General features: G+C 45.0%; 1 protein-coding gene across 2 annotated transcripts in view; it reads right to left on the bottom strand.

Moving 5' to 3' along the window:
• Positions 1–1,350: 1,350 nt before the first annotated feature.
• The window catches only part of SLC8B1 (solute carrier family 8 member B1), a 67,881-nt gene continuing 48,646 nt past the window's right edge, over positions 1,351–20,585 (bottom strand). For both annotated transcript variants that reach the window (XM_069759759.1, XM_069759763.1), the window contains 6 exons: positions 11,462–11,603; positions 11,234–11,352; positions 10,971–11,124; positions 9,473–9,553; positions 1,896–1,960; positions 1,351–1,682 (listed from right to left, as the gene is read on the bottom strand). In XM_069759759.1, the coding sequence (XP_069615860.1) occupies positions 1,485–1,682; positions 1,896–1,960; positions 9,473–9,553; positions 10,971–11,124; positions 11,234–11,352; positions 11,462–11,603 (759 nt within the window). In that variant the 3' untranslated portion in view covers positions 1,351–1,484. The remainder of the gene's footprint in view (positions 1,683–1,895; positions 1,961–9,472; positions 9,554–10,970; positions 11,125–11,233; positions 11,353–11,461; positions 11,604–20,585) is intronic.

Consider the following 20,585-nt stretch of genomic DNA (forward strand, 5'->3'; position numbering starts at 1 on the left):
GCAGAAGGGAAGGTGCCAGAAGTTAGTGATCGGTGTGTTAGTAGAAGCTTTATAATGTATTTATATAGCCAACTATGAAAAAACAAATACAGATAGACATCACACTGATGCCATCCACATGTTTTTACACGGACCCATAGACTTGTATTGGCCCTTTCAACGGACATATCTCCTTGAGGTTAGCATGGACACAGTCCGTGAAAAATACGGACATGTGAAGAGCACCATAGATATACCTATTATAATCTATGTTCTAGCTGTGAAAAAAATTACACACAAAAAAGTGTGTGTGTGTGTGTGTGTGTGTGTGTGTGTATGTGTGTACACAACAAGCAGATGGGAAGTTTAGTTAAATGATTGGCCCCACCCTGAAGCATTCAACACCTGTACTTTGTTTGAAGTCATTCTATACTGACAGAGTCCCAGAAAAAATTTTTTTGTTTTCCCCAAAAGTGTTCACCTAACCACGTTATAAACAATAACTCCTTGACCCATCAAGTTATCAAAACAAGGAACTTCTTTCCCATCATTCTTCTGGTCACAAGGCCACACACAGGAGTGGAGGAGTATTCCCAGCAGTGGGAACCACACTAATCTATCAGTTATCACCCACTCACCTATAGCCTGTATGACTTTTTAAGCAATGAGCCATACAGGCTCTGTGCCATTGTGCATGAGGCCTTACTTACATTCACTACTACCTCAAAAGTAGCACGGTGTAAATGGTTAAAGCCCTCTATAATTTTACACTTTCATGACAGTTTTGCTTGTTTCCATGGCAAGTGATGCGTCCATGAGCAGTTTGTGTTTGCCATCACTGCTAGTAAAGTGACAGCTCTTGCTGTTAGGGTCTTCTGAAACCCCCTAAACCCACATTAGTGGTATGCTGAGCAAGTTCACAGCTTTGCAGGAGACAACTTTATCCCTCATACATGTAGGGCAAAACAAAAATATTTTTCATGGTTTACAAAACACTTTGGCATTTATTCAGATTTTTATCATCCATGGTTGTGCATGTTGCATATATGGATAAATCATGAGCCGTATCACATTTTGAACCATGTAAAGAAAGAAAAATGACCCTAGAAGTCACATACATTGCTTTTCAAGAGGTAGCAACAGTGGTATCCACCATTATAATTGCTATGCACTTCTATCATTCTGGATAACGTGTACAAGGACCAGCTTTATTTAAAATAAAAAATATATATAAAATACATTTTAGGGCCACACACAGTAGCTAAACAATGATGAAGCAGTTTAATGCCCTCACAATAAGACTAAAAATACCACTCATTAAGAGTCTTTCAAAAAAACATGCTGCCGTATTTAAGTAACAATAAAATCCTTCTTCATTTGGTGAATAAAAAAAATTCTGAAAAAATATCCTGAGATAATAATGCAGCAATAAAAGGGTTAGGGTGTTCTGCAGCAGAGGTAAAAGTAAGGTGTCCATAGAGTTTGTAACTTTTTCCATGAATCTGTCAGGAGTTCTGTAGTTTGATGACGCCAAATTCAGTTAAGAGTGCGATAACCAGAAAGAGCACATAGAGGAAGATTAGTGCGACCCCATAGCCTCGATGTAGGTGAAAACACTGTATAGGTACTGCTATCAGGGAGAAAACCAGACTCGCGCCAAGACCTCCGGCCAGGATCCACACCAACAGCCCTTCTGCTTCAAGCTACAGAAGAAACTAAATATTAGGCAGAAGTAAAACAAACTCCTTCCTGCTCTCAATCAGAACATTGGTCAGCCCAGCATAGGGAGTAGAACATTACCCATTATTTACTGTATACTCCACCCAATAAAAGGAACGGAAACCACAGGTTAAAAATGGGACACAAGATTCTGGTGTAGATACAAATTTCAGAGACATAGCAGTTCCCCATCTGACCTGTAACACTGTCGTGGATGGACCCATCTGTAGAAGACAACCAAGACCAACTCCGATGAGGACATCTTATATTGGGTCAGGATAAATTAATTACAGTGTTTAAAGGTAATGCTACACAAAGATTTTAGTCTATCATCAGTGGAAGGACTTCAATTTATGAAATACAGTTCTACTTTTAGTAGAGAGCACACATGAAAACAAGCAACTTTGTAACATATCTTAACAGAGAAATCTGCTTTCTCCTTCAGGAATGATCCTTTCTTCAGAAATCTTCACTGAATACAGATGTTAACCCATTACAGAGATAGGAGACGACTAATGATGAGCGAGTGTACTCGTTGCTCGGGTGGTCTCCGAGTATTTGTTAGTATTCGGAGATTAAGTTTTCCTTGTTGCAGCTGAATGATTTACAGCTATTAGCCAGCTTGATTACATGTGGGGGTTGCCTAGCAACCAGGCAACCCCCACATGTACTCAGGCTGGGTAGTAGCTGTAAATCATTCAGCTGAGGCAATGAAAATTTAATCTCCGAGCACTAACAAATACTCTGAGAACACCCGAGCGCGCTCGGGAAAACCCAACAACGAGTATATTCGCTCATCACTAGAGACGACCAGTGCTACTGATGAGCTTCTAAAATCATGTGAGTGGGAGGAGCCTGCCTCTAGCTCCTCCCTAGAGCCTCTCAGTAGCAACTCCCAGCTCCATGATTTATAGATCTGTCTTAACTAAATATAGATTTTACCCAGGAATTGAGAATTTTGAGAATGAGTGCTCAGCCCAGGAGGAGAGAAAGAAGCAGATTTCTCCGATAAAAGTGTACTATATTGTATCTTCTTTTCATGCATATTATTGATTTATGAACAGAAAATTAACACAACAGTTACTCTTTAAAGAACACTGCCATATTACTTCACTATAGCCACCGATTCTACTTCTGCATGCCTCCAAATTTATATTGAGGTTTTCATACAGGATGTGAAAAAATAAAATCTAACTATATGTGGCACGTTCACACAATCAGTAAGAGCCATACAGATGACTCTGCCAGGTACAAGAGCAGTAAACTGAAACAGCAGAAGCTACTTTCATGACCGGCGTGATTTTTCCAGAAATTAAACCTAGATTCCTGATATCACTGGCCATGAATGTTGATCTGTCAGGCTTCCTATTCTGCCCATCTCAGGGCAGCTGCATAGGTTTACAATTGTCAGGGTCAATTACACAAAGTAAGACCCCACTAATATTTTTTTTTTTAAAAATGGGGGGGGGGGGGGGGAAAGGAGAAGGAGGGGGGTCTTAAAGCGCAGGTGTCTTAATTTCAGAAATCAATACTACACATGTAAATAAGCAAGTCTGATTTTCTCTAACAAGTAAAACTACTGGTTTCTCCCCAAGATGAATTGTTAGTCTTAAAGATTCTCAAAAATATAAAAATTTGACAGTGGATCAGTTGCCTACAAAAGAACCCCAAAACAGATCTGGCAGAGATCATTTAGTAAATAACAAATTAAACTTGTTTTAGCATAATTTTTCCCCAATAGATTTCTGCTGGACCCATTGCATCAGATCATTACTGGACATGTGAACATAGCCTTACCTGGGAAAAAATGGTAGTTACCTGCTGATAACGGTATTTCTCTGATCCCATGATGGCACCACGGAGAGAGGGGTCCGCCCCCAGGGACAGGAAACCTACAGGTGAAAAAGGGCATACCTCTCTCCCACATCAGTTGGATTACAGAGCCTTATACAGAACTTCAGCTGCAACTCAATATTTGCACAAATTAAACTTAACCTATTTAACTTAACAGAGGCACCGTGACTAAAATTAATTACTAGTACATTACAAAGTGCACACCTGTGTGTGAAAAGGGAGGGAATATACGGGTGCCATCATGGGATCAGAGAAATACCGTTATCGGCAGGTAACTACCATTTTCTCTATCCCCATGATGGCACCACGGAGAGATTTGAATAGATAGAACTCTTAGGGAGGGACCACTGCCTCTAGAACCCTTCGCCCAAAGGTAGGATCAGAGGAGGTCAAGTCTAAGCGGTAATGCTTGAAAAATGTAGACTGGGAAGACCAAGTGGCCGCTCTACATATCTGTTGTATTGAAGCGCCAGCTCTCTCCGCCCAGGATGATGCCACTGCTCTGGTCGAATGAGCCTATATATTCTCTGGGATGACTGTCCCACAGGATGAGTAGGATAGGGCGATGGCGTCTCTTATCCATCTCGCTAACGTGGCTTTCGATGCTTTTTGTCCCTTCCGTGGACCCTGGAAGCAGACAAACAGAGCCGTATCCTTCCTGCACTCCCTAGTGGCTGACAGATATTGGACCAGACATCTTTTTACGTCTAGGGTATGCAGTGTTTTTTCCCCCTCATTTTTAGGGTTTGGACAAAAGGAGGGCAAAGAAATTTCTTGCGTTCTGTGAAACTGTGACACTATTTTAGGGAGGTAAGCCGGGTCAGTTTTAAGAATGACTCTGTCATCAAGTATCTGAGTAAAGGGTGGGCATGAAGATAACGCTTGTATATAGCTGACACGACGAGCCGAGGTTAGGGCTACTAGGAGTGTGGTTTTTAGAGATAAGATCTTTAATGTAACTTCTGCCAGGGGCTCAAAGGGAGGTTTGGTTAGAGCGTTTAATACAAGGTTTAGATCCCACGGAGGAGAATTGTGGAGGGGAATAGGCCTGGACCTACTTGAGGCTTTAATAAATCGCATGACCCACAGATTTCTGGCCAAATCATAATTATACAGTGCTCCCAAGGCTGCCACCTGAACCTTTAGAGTACTTGTAGCCAAACCTCTTTCCAAAACTTTCTGTAAGAACAAGGATTTTCTCTATTGGGATCTCCCCGGACGGGTCTGCACCTGATACTGACATAAATTTTTTCCACACTTTCCCATATATTTTAGTGGTTACGAGTTTTCTACTCTGTAATAGAGTGGACACTAGGTTGGGAGAGAACCCTTTATCCCTCAGCAGCCTCCTTTCAAAAGCCAGGCTGTCATGTGTAGATTTTTTACATTGGGGTGAAATACCGGACCCTGGGACAGAAGTTTCGGAGTGTCTGGTAGAACCCATGGACTTGATATGGACATTTTTCTTAGCCAAGAAAACCATATTCTGCGGGGCCAGAATGGCGCTATTACTATCACTGTTGCTCCCTCCTCTCGAATTTTCCTCAACACTAAAGGGATGAGCGATATTGAAGGGAACGCGTAGGCGAGGTGATAGTTTCAAGGAATTGTCAGTGCGTCTAGAGCTACAGGGCTCCCCCGGGATCGATTGAGCAGAATGTTTTTACTTTGTGGTTTTGGCTGTTCGCGAATAGGTCTATCTCTGGTAAACCCCAGAGATTCATGATTTGATTGAAGACCGACTGGTTTAGTTCCCACTCTCCCTGCTTCAAGCATGTTCTGTTCAGGAAGTCTGCAGTTTGGTTTTCCGAACCCTTTAAGTGGAGAGCTGTCAAAGACTTTAGACTGTGTTCCGCTATGTGGAAGATGGATTGGGTTACCTCCATCAATGCTCGACACCTGGTGCCCCCTTGGCGGTTTAGATATGCAACCACTACTTGGTTGTCTGAAAAGACTTTTACGTGATGGGAGTGAAGGAGATATAGAAAGTGCGTTAGGGCCAGTTTTACCGCTAACAGTTCTTTCATGTTGGAAGAAGCTAGCTCTTGACTTTTGCTCCAATTCCCCTGCGCCACTTGATCGCCTATATGTGCTCCCCACCCCCAGGGGCTTGCATCCGTCGTTAGAATTTTCTCCGTCGGTAGCGCCCAAGGAACCCCCTTGGTTAAATTCCCTGGGTCTGCCCACCATACTAGGGAGTGTATCGTGTTTGATGAGATACTTAATTGCCCGTCTAAATTTCCGTGCAGAGATATGCCTGAATCTAAAGTCTCCCATTGTAGGTCCCGGGAATGACATTGTGCCCACTGTACGGCCGGGATGTAGGCAGTCATAGAGCCCAGCAGGGACATTGCTTTCCTCAGAGTAGTGACTGGGGATACCGTCAACTGTAACACTGCCTGTGTCATTTTTTTAATCTTCTCCTGAGGAAGATAGCACTTCTGCGTGATCGAGTCTAGGACTATCTTTAAGTATTCCTGTACCTGGGATGGCACTATTTTGGATTTGGGTATGTTTAGCAGCCACCCTAGACTCGACAGTGAAGCCATGACCAGATCCAACTGTTCTTCGCAATGTTGGAATGAGGTCCCTACCACGAGGAGGTCGTCCAGATAGGGAACTATTAGGACATTCTGTTCCCGTATGTGGGCCATCACTTCTGACATTATTTTCGTGAATAACCGAGGAGCGATGGCTATCCCGAAGGGGAGAGCTCGGAAATGGAAGTGTTTTACTTCCCCCTGGATATTCACTGCCAGTCTGAGATATTTTTGATGATCTCTGTGGATGGGCACATGGTAATATGCGTCTCGTAAGTCTAGAACAGTCATGAAACACAAGGGAAAGAGTATTTTCACGCAAGATTTTACTGTCTCCATTTTGAAGTGTTGGATCTCTAGGAAACGGTTTAATTTTTTGAGATTTATGATCGCTCTGTACGATCCGTCCGGTTTCCTGCTGAGGAAGAGGGGAGAATTGAAGCCCGTGCCTCTTTCCTGGTATGGGACTTCTTGCAATACTCCTTTCTGGATTAAGTTCAGAATTTCCTCCTGGAGAGCTGACTGTTCGTGTGACTGTTTCTGAGGCGTTATCATGAAGGAGTTGCCGGGAGGTATACGAAATTTGAGTCTGAGGCCTTCTCGTATAATACCTAAAATCCAGGGACTGTTTGAAATTTTTTCCCAGGCTGGAAGAAACTCGGCTAGTCTCCCTCCGACCCGGGGAGTACCTTCATTGTGATTTTTTTATTATCCGGAGGGGGGGGGTTTGTTGAACAAAAAGCCCCTGTTTTTGTTCCTTCTATCTTCCCATCCGTCTTTATTCCCTTTTGGGGGTCTTCTCCGCATGAACTTTCTGTTCCGAAAGGAACGCCTATACGACTGGTTAGGAAACCCGGGGAAAGATTTCTTTTTATCTCCCGCTTTGTCAAGGATGTCGTCCAATGTTGACCCAAACAGAAATTCACCTTCGCAAGGTATTGAGCATAATTTGGTCTTCGTTTGCAAGTCCCCCGGCAAGCACTTTAGCCACAGGGCACTTCTTGCGGCATTTGAGAAAGAGGCCGACCTGGCTGCTAATCTCGCTGAATCCACCGAAGCGTCCGCCAAAAAGGCTGCCGCCCCTTTCATCATGGACACGGACTTCTGGATTGTTTCTCTTGAGACTTTTCCCTTGAATTGGGAATCCAAGTGCTCGAGCCATACCATTAAGGCGCGGGCCGTACAAGTGGATGCGATGGCTGGTTTTAGACCACCTCCTGCTGCTTCCCAGGAGTTTTTTAAGAAAGTGTCAGCTTTTTTGTCCATCGGGTCCTTTAGGGTACCCATGTCCTCGAAGGGCAGGGCGAATTTTTTAGAGGCCTTTGCTATGGCCACATCCAATTTGGGTGCTTTGCTCCAGGATGAGCAGGCTGGGTCATCAAACGGGTATTTTCTCTTGGGGGTCAAGAGAACTTTTTTATCCGTTTTTTTCCATTCTTTTTTGATCAATGAGTGAATTTTCTCGTTTATCGGGAATACTCTTCTTTTCTTTTGTTCCAATCCGCTGAACATTATGTCCTGTGCTGTTCTTTTAGGGCGTTCGTCTACCAGACCCATGGTCGTTCTGATGGCCTTTACCAGTGCGTCTGTCTCTTCGATGGGGAAGCAACTGCGTCCCCCCTCTGACGATAGTGAAGAGGTCTCGGATGTCGACGAATCGTTAGAATCAGATGTTTCACTTTCTGACTCGTCTACGCTAGATTCAGGAGACTTGTGACCTGATCTGTGTTTCTTCTTTGGAGCTTTAATGCCTTTAAGGGCAGTCTCTACCTGATTTTTTATTAGCAATTTTAGGTCGGATGCGAACGCCGGGGATTCCTCCTGAATGGTTTTCTCTATGCAAGACCCGCATAGCTTTTTCTCCCAGGAGGAAGGTAGCTCTTCTAGACGTATCGCACACACTTTGTGCTTTGATTTGGCTGTACATTTTCTTCCCTAGGAGAAAGAGTAACCCCATATTACATTAGTACTTTCACGTAGATCACTCACCCCTTGTGAATAAGAGATACCGTCTCTGGCCTCGGGACTACATCCACTGGATTCGTCACCGGTCGCATAGTTTTTTCAGAGACTCGGCTGCGTTGTGACCCTGAGCGTCCACTGCTGCTGCGCTGCTGAGAGGAAGCGTTTCCCTTGCGCTGATGTTGTGAGCGCGGGTGCCGCTGTACCTCCACTTGCTCAGGCGACAATTGTACACACTCCTGTGCATCTTGCTGCTCTTTGTCACTCATAGTGGCCTCCACGCTGCGTTTTACCAAAGAGGAGGTTTGATCCACATATCCACCTTGGAAATGCTGCTTTTTAAATTTACTGCCGGTGGAAGCGGCGATCTGCGCATGCGCGCGCCACTTCCGGTCCCAAGCACAGGCGCCCCATAGGGAGGATATAATCGGGGACGCCCGCGCGCTTGCTCTAGCGTTCCGCCCCCGTCCTGCCGTCCCGGGTTTCCGGTTTAGGCGGCCGGCGCCAGCGGTGCCATGTGCGCTTTTAGTGCGCTCCTGCGTCCCCTCATGGTAGCGTAGCCGCCGCTAACTCCATGTACCGATTAGCGGTACAGAGGCTAGATCGGTGACCGCCGTCACCTGCCTCCTTCCTCCCCCCTTTTTTTTTTCCCCCTCGGGTAAGGCAGGCTCAATCCCCTTCACTGCCTCACCCCCCACACTCACCCATAGGGCCCGCCGACCCCAGCGGTGGTGCTTCAGGGCCGGAGAAAAGGGGGGAGAAAACCTGCTGGATCCAGCCATGACAGGGCGCCCCCTGTCAGGAACCGACCGGACCAGCTCCCTGGAATCCCACGCCGAATCCTCAGGTACGTGCTGTAGGTTCCCCGTCAGGGACAGGAAACCAACTGATGTGGGAGAGAGGTACGCCCTTTTTCACCTGTAGGTTTCCTGTCCCTGGGGGCGGACCCCTCTCTCCGTGGTGCCATCATGGGGATAGAGAAATGAGAATTTTGAAAGTCATGGCAGAGAAGGAAGTAGATTTCTTTCAAGATCTATTAGGGTATGCGTCTGCTGCATCCAAAGCACTGCCGGCTATTGAACGCAGATGCATCCACATATGTTCATTGAACTGTGCGGATTCACCACATCCAATACATTGTATGGGTGAAATGTATTTTGTCTGTCTCCGCGGGTGATCTGCGGGCATCTCTGGATGCATAGTGGACATGAGATTACTTGAAATCCCATCCACTGTGCTGTAATATCTGGACACTGCACAAGTAGATAGCATTAAACCCGCAGCGATTACCGATCGTGGGCACCTACCCCCAAAAAACACAACACACACCTTTATTTCCACATGAACTATTGATTTTTGAAATGATTAATAAATCTATTTACTCCTGGTTGTTTACCCAGAAAGTCATTAAAGGATACTGAAGATGATTCCGCCAAAACAGGCAGAAAATGCCATGCGTGGATAGCCCTGACGAGCCATTGTGAGGTCAGATACAAAGTCTGTAGGAACATTTATGGTAATTGGATAGGAGAAGAGAAAAAAAAAACAAAAACTGTTAGACACTACACATACAATAAGCGATTAGGCAATGTCCACACACTACATTTGTCTGTTCCTATGAGGAATAAATGCAATTAAATGTCCCAAACCATTTGGCTGTATAAGTAAAACAAAGCCCAGAAGAACCCATAATAAGGAATTTGGACCCTCCTTTCCCCTTTCCAAAAAGACCCAGAAGTAAAGTGCATCATGCAGAATTAATCATACATATTGTGCATGAAGATTTATAAGTGACGAATTCAAGAAATAGAACATTTGGCAGTTTCCTGCAGGACAATATCGGCACACCGTGAGCGAAGCTTTAAGGCTAAGTGCACACACTGCATGTTTTATTGCGTAATTTTCCGCAGCGGATGTGCAAAATCCGCAGTGAAAAACCGCTGTGTTTTTTACTGCGGATTTACCGCGGTTTCTTTTGCGGTTTCCTCTGCGGGTTTTCACCTGCAGATTTCTACTGGAGCAGGGGCAAACCCGCAGCGGAATCTGCAGAAAGAATTGACATGATGCGGAAAATAAACCACTGCGTTTCCGCGCGTTTTTTTCCGCAGCATGTGCACTGCGGATTTCATTTCCCATTGCTTTACATGGTACTGTAAATGCATGGGAAACGGCTGCGGATCCGCAGCTGCGGAAACGCTGCGGATCCGCAGCAAAATCCGCAGCGTGTGCACATACCCTTAGAGATTTGATTTTCATGGAATGAGGTCTTTTTTTTTTTATAGGTTACCATTTGAGGGTTAAAACGTAACCCCCTTCCAATTTACGGTTTGCTCCTATTTGTGCATGGAAATTGCAAATTCTGACTTTTTTGGGGGGGAATTATTTTTACATGACATTGAGTTACAAATAATCTGGCAATGGGATTCACCTCAGCAGCAAGATTGCGGCGATATCAAACTTGTCCAGAGTTTGTTATTTTAGTGAATTAAAAAAATAAATAAACAAACTTTGAAAATGGTGACAAAAGCAAGATTTTTTTTTTTTTTTTTTTTTTTTCTTCAATGGAGACCCATAATGCTTGCATTTCTTTGGACAATGGAGCGGTGCGAGTGCTTGGGCAGAAAAAAAAAAAAAATCCTAGTTATTTTTATATTGTGATCGTTAAGTCTGAAAGCTTTTGTTACAGAAGGACCGAGGGTCCAGAAATTTTATTTTTGGTACAGCCTCCATTCAAATTTTAAAATCTAATAACCAAATCTGGACCAATAATAGAGATTTCAGCTCTGAACCCTGAGTTATTGTAGCTCTAGAGAATAATACGCTGCAAACTATCTTTGTTACCGATTCCAAATTATAATGTATGTACAAAGTATTAATGCACAGTATTTACCTCATTTTCAAATTCTACACACTCACCCCCAATACTATTCCCCCAGGCAAGTAAAGTTAGACCTAGCACTGTGTTACTCAAGCGAAAGATTACGCCAAAGGTGCGCAAAAGGTTAACGACTTCAGTTGCAGAGGCACTTATCCAAAGTGCACTAGTAATGAATCCCACAAAGGAAAAGATCTGTGAAGAAGAGGCAAAAAAAAGGGGGGTTACATAATCTGTAGTCCAAAAGAATAAACTGTATTTTTTTTATTTTTTATATACACACAAATGGTATACAAATTCTTACCCAGTGATATTTTGGGGGTTCTTCATTTTTGGTGCAAAAGAAAATAATAACTGATAAAGGGAATCCAATCAGCAACAAAATGGCCCACACCGGGAGCGCTCCCTGAACATAGAAAGCATCTAAGTGGATAGGAAAAACAATTCCACCAATAAATCTGTTACTATATGTTGCCCAACACTTTCAGATACCCAAGGAGACACAAGGAAGTCTTCTGTAACCGATACTTACAAATTCCTGAATTTAGACAGAATAAACAGAGAAGTGGACTGGTGATTACATGTAGACAGTTCAGGGGTCTTTGCCAGTTGCGATCTTCTTTATCTGGGTCCACGACTGGCACACAGAGTAGCAGCAGAACCTCTACAGGAATCTAGAGGAAAACATATGCCCTATGCGATTACATTTATTGATCCTGATTCTTTACCAAAGTCAATTAGGAGGTCTACTTGGTTCGCATCTACCATGTGCTCGATGCAAGATTTATTTTTCTGGAGTAAGAAAAATATAATGTCTGGTTCACAAAATGTTTTGCTGTATAATTAAGAGTGATCTTCCCTTGATTGGTTTCCTCTTAGTAGCCATTTTGGTTTTGGATAGTTAAGTTGGAGTATCAAACTTGTTCCATTCCTTACACAGAATTCAGCTTGGAGATGGGGAACCCCACATTTTCCTTACTGCAATATGTAGAAGTGCTCAAGGTCAGATCCTGATCAAGCAGCATCCAGACTACTGCAAAATTCACTACAACTTTAGTACCTAATCACAATAAGCAGTCACTGATTATGTCCAAGTACTTTCCATCAGGAATTTCAGGATATGGATTTTCATGGTTAAGCAGTGGCACATATGGGACTTCAGGTTTAACCCCTTCACGACATGTGCCGCACATGTAGGGTTCCCCCATTGATGTGGGCTCCAGCGCTGAACCTACATCTTTTACGGCACGTCAGCAGACATGTGCCCCCAGCAGCCGCGGGTGAAATTGCGTTCCACCCACAACTGTTAACATGGTAAATGCCACTGTCAATCTCTGACAGCGGCATTTAAAATGCTTGCACCAGAAGCGCGTAAAAATCTTCGCCCATCACCACCCGTGTCACATGACTGCAGATTGACTGGCATGACAACCTGGAGTCTGCAGGAGATCGGTAAACTGCGTAACTAGAAAAAATAAAAAAGCCATAATTACATTTTTTTTTTTTAGCACCGCAACATTGCATAATTAAATTGCAATAATGGGCAATAAAAACATCGTATTTACACCAAAATGGCACAAAACAGTCAGCTCGGCAAGCAAAAAAAAAAAAGAAAAACCCTCACCCAGCCCCAGAAAAATGGACACGCTACAGGTCTCGGAAAATGATGTAATATTTTTTTTAAAAAAATTAAACAAAATTTTGGATTTTTTTCATTACTTAAATAAAAAAAAATTATACATGTTTGATATCTACTAACTCGTAATGACCTGGAGACTCGTAATTGCAGGTCAGTTTCAGCATTTGGTAGACCCCCCCCCCCCAAAAAAAAAAAATAAAAAATTGTGGTATTGCACTTTTTTGCAATTTCACTGCACTTTTCTCCCTGTGGATCTGAGCTCTGATGTCTCAATATAGCGAGCATGATGTCACATCGCGCCCAGAGCTTCAGAACACACGATAGAGACTGGAGCAGCAGAGGAATGAGGAAAGGAGGTTTTTTTTTTTTTTTTTGTTAATCAATGAGTACATTGTGCGGACTATAATATACTGTTGGGATGGCATTATACTATAAAGGAAGGCCATCTATTGCCCATTATACTAGAAAAAAAAGTGGTGTAGGAAAAAGCAGGTAGAACCACTGCACAATTTAAAAATATTTCTATTTAAAACCATTGATTGCCTTTATAGTGTGATCTAGGTGGCAGCTGTCTGCTCGCAACAAAGTATCACCACTGACTGGTTTTCTAAACATAGCTGTGTGAACCACCCCAAAATCCACATTACAATTTTCAGATATTGACTTTGGGAAGAAGGAATCAATATCACCATTACACACTGAACGGGAAACCACTGGGTAAATCTGACAGGGAGAAGGACTTGGGGATCCTAGTTAATGATAAACTTACCTGGAGCAGCCAGTGCCAGGCAGCAGCTGCCAAGGCAAACAGGATCATGGGGTGCATTAAAAGAGGTCTGGATACACATGATGAGAGCATTATACTGCCTCTGTACAAATCCCTAGTTAGACCGCACATGGAGTACTGTGTCCAGTTTTGGGCACCGGTGCTCAGGAAGGATATAATGGAACTAGAGAGAGTACAAAGGAGGGCAACAAAATTAATAAAGGGGATGGGAGAACTACAATACCTAGATAGATTAGCGAAATTAGGATTATTTAGTCTAGAAAAAAGACGACTGAGGGGCGATCTAATAACCATGTATAAGTATATAAGGGGACAATACAAATATCTCGCTGAGGATTTGTTTATACCAAGAAAGGTGACGGGCACAAGGGGGCATTCTTTGCGTCTGGAGGAGAGAAGGCTTTTCCACCAACATAGAAGAGGATTCTTTACTGTTAGGGCAGTGAGAATCTGGAACTGCTTGCCTGAGGAGGTGGTGATGGCGAACTCAGTCGAGGGGTTCAAGAGAGGCCTGGATGTCTTCCTGGAGCAGAACAATATTGTATCATACAATTATTAGGTTCTGTAGAAGGACGTAAATCTGGGGATTTATTATGATGGAATATAGGCTGAACTGGATGGACAAATGTCTTTTTTCGGCCTTACTAACTATGTTACTATGTTACTTGCCAGCTATAGTTTTATTGCAATGCGAAGCAGTGAATTTGAAATTAACATAATTGATGTTTAACGAAGTTTGGTATGGCTGCCATGTCTCCGTTCCATATAGACAAATGTCATCGACATAGCGGCCATACCACATCAACTGATCACTGAAATGGTTAATGTCAGTAAATGTGAAATTTTTTCCACCAGGAAACATAAAATAGCTAGAGAATGCGAGAATCTAGGACCCCCATTAGGGCTCCCTTAATTTTTTGCAGACATTAAATCAAAAATAAATTATGTGATATTTTATTGTGATGGCAGTAAATTTTAAATAGTCATATGTACTGAAAGTGTTTAAATTATATGCTACTAACTTCAGTCCAAGGTGATGAGGAATATAACGAGTACAAGTTTATTACATCACAGGTAATAAAGCCCCACCCCCCAAATTAGAAATCATGGGGACTAATAGCTGAAGTTCTATGTATGCTGTGAAATTTTTAAATATAATATATAAGTCTTACAAGGCTCATAGACTTACATTGAGAAGATGTGACGGACGTTGTGGTCACCAAATGGTAGTGCACGACCCAAGTGGCCCCAGGAAAAGCTCAAGATGGCAGCTGGTGAGTATAAGGCTATGTTCACATGTTGCGTTTATGCCAAATTTTAAGCTGCGTCTTACAGTACCAGCAGAGGCTGTGTGATTTCAGAAGTCTCATGCACACAGTTTTTTTTCCTGACAATTGGAACACTGCTGTGTTTTGTTTTCTTCTTTAAACTGCAGCATGCCACTTTCAGCACTTTTGCAGCATTTTTTTCACCCAGAGAAAGCAATGAGTAAGTATGTATTAAGTTTTGCTGCTTTTTAGAGGAAGAAAAGAAAAACAAAAACAGGTATAGCAGTACATAAAACCCATTTAGTAATGACCCCTAATAAATTTGACACCACTGCCCTCACAGAAATGAGCTTTCAGGGGGCGTGGCCTATCTGCCGATGGAGTAGGTCGCACAGAGCGGTAGCTCCGCGGCCAGGAACCTTAAAGCGGCTCATATCTACCTCTCCGGCGTCCTCGCTCACCTCCACGATATCGGTACCGGTCCCCGGTGCGGTGGTGAGTGTATGGGGAAATCCAAAGCTGGCGCCCGTGATCCCTCCAGGAGAATTCCTGATTTCTTTGCGGCCACCGCCGAAATCCAAGATGGCGCCGTCCTCCCCCAGGCCTTCCCGCTCTTCACAACGCAACGCTCAAGCGTCGCAATTAGGTGGTGCAGCGTCGCATTCAGGCGGAGCAGCGTCGCATTCAGGCGGTACAGCGTCGGATTCGGCTGACGGTCCGGTGACTGCTGCTCTCCTCAAGGGCTTACTTGGAGACCTCAGAACCTCCATTCAAGAGGATATGCGCACTATGCTGGCTGAATTAAGAGGGGAGGTGGTGGAGCTGGGTAATCGCACTGATCGCTTGGAACGCAAGATGGCGGAGCTGGTCTCCTCTCATAACGAACTCTGGGACGCTCATGAGACCCTGCAAACCCTGGCCACTAAAACCCACTCTAAAGCCCTGGACCTGGAAGATAGGTCCAGGAGAAATAACATTAAACTCAGAGGCATTGAGGAATCTGTCCTGGCAGGGGATTTGAAGCTATTTTTGCAGGATTTTATGGCTGCAGCTCTCCCTCAGTTTGCTCCAAAGGATATTCTAATTGACCGTGTGCACAGGATCCCTAAACCGTCTGGCCTGGGGCCCTCCGTCCCAAGAGATGTGCTGGCACGCATACACTTCTACGAAATGAAGGAAGATTTTCTCCAGGCTCTAAGGAAGAATCCATTTCTTCCTGAAAGATTTGCACGCATCTCTGTCTTTCCAGATCTCTCCCCGGGTACTTTGGCCCTTCGGAGGGCCTTTGCCCCCTATACTACTATCCTCAGAGAGAAGGGCATCCTGTACCGCTGGGGGTTTCCTACCAAGCTCCTCATCCGTAAAGATGGATCGATCACCACCTGCCTGACTCCGTCCCACGCAGCTACCGCTCTCTCCAAATGGGGACTCTCAACTCCTGACTCTCCGGTCTCTGTGACCCTTTCTAGGCCTGGAGGTGGCGGAGGCCTCAGGGCCCGCATTACACCGGACTGGGAGGTGGCCTGAGCCCACTGCATCTACGGTTCCTGGCTATTTTCCCGCACGGATTTACTTTGTTTTCCTTTTTTTAAGCTGCGCTGGTCCCTCTTTTGAGAGTATCCGCAGCATTTGTTTGCCCCATAGGTGAACTGTTTTTCTGATTCTCACCTTTAGGACTCAGGGTATCCCTGAATGGACCTCGGTCCACTGGTTTATTTGTTGTGTGTCTTGTTTGTTTCCTCCCCTTTTTTTTTCTTCCCTTCTTCCGGTCTCCCCCTACTTATGCTCTAGTTTACTGGCCACATGTCTTCTATTCTTTTACACAGGTTATCGGTGTCCAGAAGATTGTAAAACTGTTTACATGCCCTCATTATGAGTATTTCGTTGTATTCAATTAATGTTAATGGTCTCAACTCTCCGGGCAAGAGGTCTGTTGTATGGCGTCAGTTGGGCAAATCCCGTCATGACATTTTGTGTCTTCAGGAAACACTTGCTGGGATGTGATAATCCCAGAATGCACTCAGGTTTATACCCGCATCAATTTTTTGCCAATGGTCCGTCAAAAAAGGCGGGAGTAGCCATTTTCTTTAGCAGGGCCAACTCCTTTCAGCTGGTTCGCTCCATAGCGGATCCGCTGGGTAGGTTCATTGTGGTTCTATGCCTTATTAATAATGCCCCCTACACCATTGCCTCGATCTATGCCCCTAATGTAGGGCAGCTTAAATTTCTGGAGGGGGTTTTCAAAATTCTACACGACATCCAACACTGTCACAAACTGATTGCTGGTGATTTCAATGCCCCAATGTCTAGAGATCTGGACTGCTCTGCCTCCTCCCTGTCAAGATGCTAAGCGGGACCTCTAACTAATTCTTTCAACCTACATGATATCTGGAGATATCTGCATTGCGGCGAGAGAGATTACACGTTCTTGTCTCCCAGGCACGGTTCCTATAGCAGGATTGATTTTGTGCTGGTGAATGACGAGGCTCTTCCTCACTGCATCTCAGCAGATATAGGCAGTATCACCTGGTCAGACCATGCCCCGGTGTCCCTTACCCTAAAAGACCCCTTGGCCATCAGGCCCCCCGCGCACTGGCGTCTCAACGTCCATCTCCTTGCTGACCAATGCAACTCCCAGTATGTAGAGGAGGCCTTGCGGGAATTTTTTGCCTCCAATGATACTCCTGACATATGTGACGACACCCTTTGGTTTGCCCACAAGGCGGTAATTAGGGGTTGTTTCATTAAGCTGGCGGCAACGGCAAAAAGGAAGTATAATGAAGCTCTCCAATCTGCCCTAGATTAATTAATTCATCTGGAGTCTGCTCACAAACTATCCCCTACTCCAGCGCTTCTCTCTGATCTTTCTAAAGCTTGCATGCATGTCCGCAACTTACTCCTCCATAAAGCTGAGAAGGCCCTGAGGAAAACTAGAGCTAAATGTTATACAATGGGGGATTGAGTGGGTGCTGTTCTGGCTAGACGTGTTAGGAAGAGAGAGGCTCAATCCAAGATCCCATTCTTGCTCAGGCCTGACTGTTCCCAGGTGTGCAACCCTATTCATATTGCTGAGGAGTTTGCATCTTATTATTCCGCTCTCTATGACCTCGGGTCTGACCCAGGGATTCCCCAGCCTTCGCGGGAGTCAATTTTGGCATTCTTGGAGAGGGCTAATCTCCCCTCGGTCACCCCGGAGCAGCTCTCTTTCCTAAACTCCCCCATTGTCGAGTCTGAGCTCTCGCAGATTGTCATAGAAGCCAATAAGGGTTCCTCCCCTGGGCCAGATGGCTTTTCTTTTCTTTACTATGCCCAGTTCTTTTCTGCCCTCTCCCTTTATCTTCTGCGCCTTTTTAATAATTGGTTGTCGGCAGGCAGTATTAGGGCTGAGGGGTTGGAGGCTTCCATAGCGACTCTCCCCAAACAAGGGAAACCCCCAACATCTCCGGGGAACTTCCGCCCGATAGCACTCCTAAACTGCGACGTTAAGATTTATGCAAAAATCTGGGCCAACAGATTATTCTCGGTTCTCCCTAGCCTCATTCACCCCGACCAAGTTGGGTTTGTTCCTGGCAGACAGACCAGGGATGGCACCAGGCGCCTGATAGACCTTTTAGATGTGGTGGAGAGGGGAGTCCTCCTCAGTGTATTTCTGTCGCTTGATGCGGAAAAAACGTTCGACAGGGTGCACTGGGGATATATTGAACTCACACTGGAGAAATTTGGGCTCACCGGACAAATTGGTAAAGCGGTTATGGCATTATATTCCAACCCCTGTGCGTCGGTTCGATCGGCGGGATTTGGGTCTCGGACATTTCCCATTCGGAATGGTACGCGTCAGGGCTGCCCCCTCTCCCCTATCATCTTTGCTCTGGTCATGGAGCCCTTGGCTGCAATGGTCAGGCAAAGTGCGGACATAAAGGGAATTGGGGTGGGGGGAACTGAACACAAAATTGGTCTCTATGCCGACGACGTGGTCCTGACCTGCACCTCACCTTTAACCTCGTTGAACGCGATCACCTCCATTTTAACTGAGTTCTCGGCGGTTTCATATTACAAACTTAATTTGACCAAATCCACAATTTTTCCCCTTTTCCTCCCAGCCCCCCTTCAAATCCAAATTCAATCTCAATACGCGTTCATTTGGGCTGCCCTGGGCTTTACGTACCTAGGTATCAGGATAACTAGGTTAGACAATATAGTTTGTGCAAATTGTGAGGAAACTCTTGGAGGTCAGGAAGGGCATGGATCACTTATCGAATGCGTCGCTCTCATAGATGGCCCGCATACAAACTGCTAAAATGCTATTCCTACCTAAAATTATGTATCTTTTCCGATGCCTCCCCCTTTTTGTCCCCTCGAAGTTTATTTCAGCTTTTCAATCGCTTATAGATCGGTTTATTTGGAACAAGAAGCCTCACAGGGTCAGGTGTCGGATTATGTCCCTACCGTATTCTGTGGGTGGGCTGGGCGCTCCTGCGGTGCAGTCTTACTATAAGGCGGCGATCCTTGAGCCCCTTAAAATATGGTGGGAGGGGAACTCATGTTTGCCCTGGTTTCTTATTGAATCTCACTTTGCCCCCCAAAACTCGCTTAAATTGCTCTTAGAGCTTCAGCTGCTTCGGGTTCCTCTTGTGGGCCCTTGTCTCCGTTCCATCAGGAATGCTTCTAAACTTTGGGCGCTGCTTAGCACCTCCCATCTGGTGTTTATGTATGATTATGTCTCTTTGCAGGCTTTGGAGTATGCTATCGGGCACATTTCTCTTTCCTCCTGGAGAAGTCGCGGGGTGCTCCGGGTGGCGGACCTATTCGGCTCAGATGGCCTTCTGTCGTTTGAGGACCTCTCGGGGAGATTCTCCCTTACTAATTCTGACTTTTTCCAATACCTTCAGCTCCGTAGCTTTCTCAGGTCATGTCGGTCGTTCGGGGCACCCCCGCCTTTGACAGAGGACCCGGCTCATAGATTCTTCAGACCGGCCACTATATTGCCCCATGGCATCTCCATTATCTATAAAGCCCTCATATCCTATAGTACTACTGACAAGTTTCCTTTTATGGCTTCCTGGGAGTCCTCGCTGGGCTTTGAGGCCTCCCTGGAGGATTGGCAGTTTGCAATGGTACATCCCTCTAAGTTCTCCTCATGTCTTGGCCACTTGGAACAGGTGAAAAAGATTCAGCTGCATTGGTACCTTACCCCTGTCCACTTGGCGAAGTTTTCCCCGTCTTCCTCTCCTCTTTGTTGGAAGGGGTGTGGCGCCTTGGGGTCCTCCTCTCATGTCTGGTGGTCGTGCCCGCAGATTCAGGCTTTCTGGCGCGAGGTGGAGGCATTGATTGCCGATCTGACTCCCCCTGGCGCTGAGTGGTCAGCTCGCTGTCCTAGGCATTTCCCTCATTGATCTCCCCTCCCCTCTCCGGCCCATAGTCTCTAATGTCCTAGTTGCCGCCAGACAATGTATTACGAAGCATTGGAAGTCCTCGGATCTCCCTTCCAGAGCCGAACTGATCTCCAAGATCGATTTACACTTCTGCAATGAGGTTATTATGGCTCAGGGTTTATCGAGGAAAACTAAGGTCCTCTCATGGTGGGACCCCTGGGTGTCCTCGGCATTCATCTCTCAGTCTGCTCTTACCCTCATTTAAAACGCATGTTTCTTTAATTTTTTGCTGTATCTGACACTGTAATTGTGTATTTTGTACTGATTATGTTGTGGTCTTCAAGTATTATGCACTGGATTTTTCCCCTCATCCCCCTTCCCTCCCCGATTGCCCTCCTCTCCCTTCCTCCCCCTCCTCTTCCTGAAGTTTTCTGATGTGTTTGACATGCAATATCTCAATAAAAATTTATTGGTTAAAAAAAAAAAAGTAATGGACTTTCAAAGTCTTTCTCTAAGGATTTTGTAAAACCTCGTGGAGGCCCAGACAAATTGTACGCACAGCAATTTTTGACACAAAATCACCATTCATC

The sequence above is a fragment of the Ranitomeya imitator genome, chromosome 1 (genome assembly GCF_032444005.1).
Source record: "Ranitomeya imitator isolate aRanImi1 chromosome 1, aRanImi1.pri, whole genome shotgun sequence".
Classification (NCBI taxonomy): domain Eukaryota; kingdom Metazoa; phylum Chordata; class Amphibia; order Anura; family Dendrobatidae; genus Ranitomeya; species Ranitomeya imitator.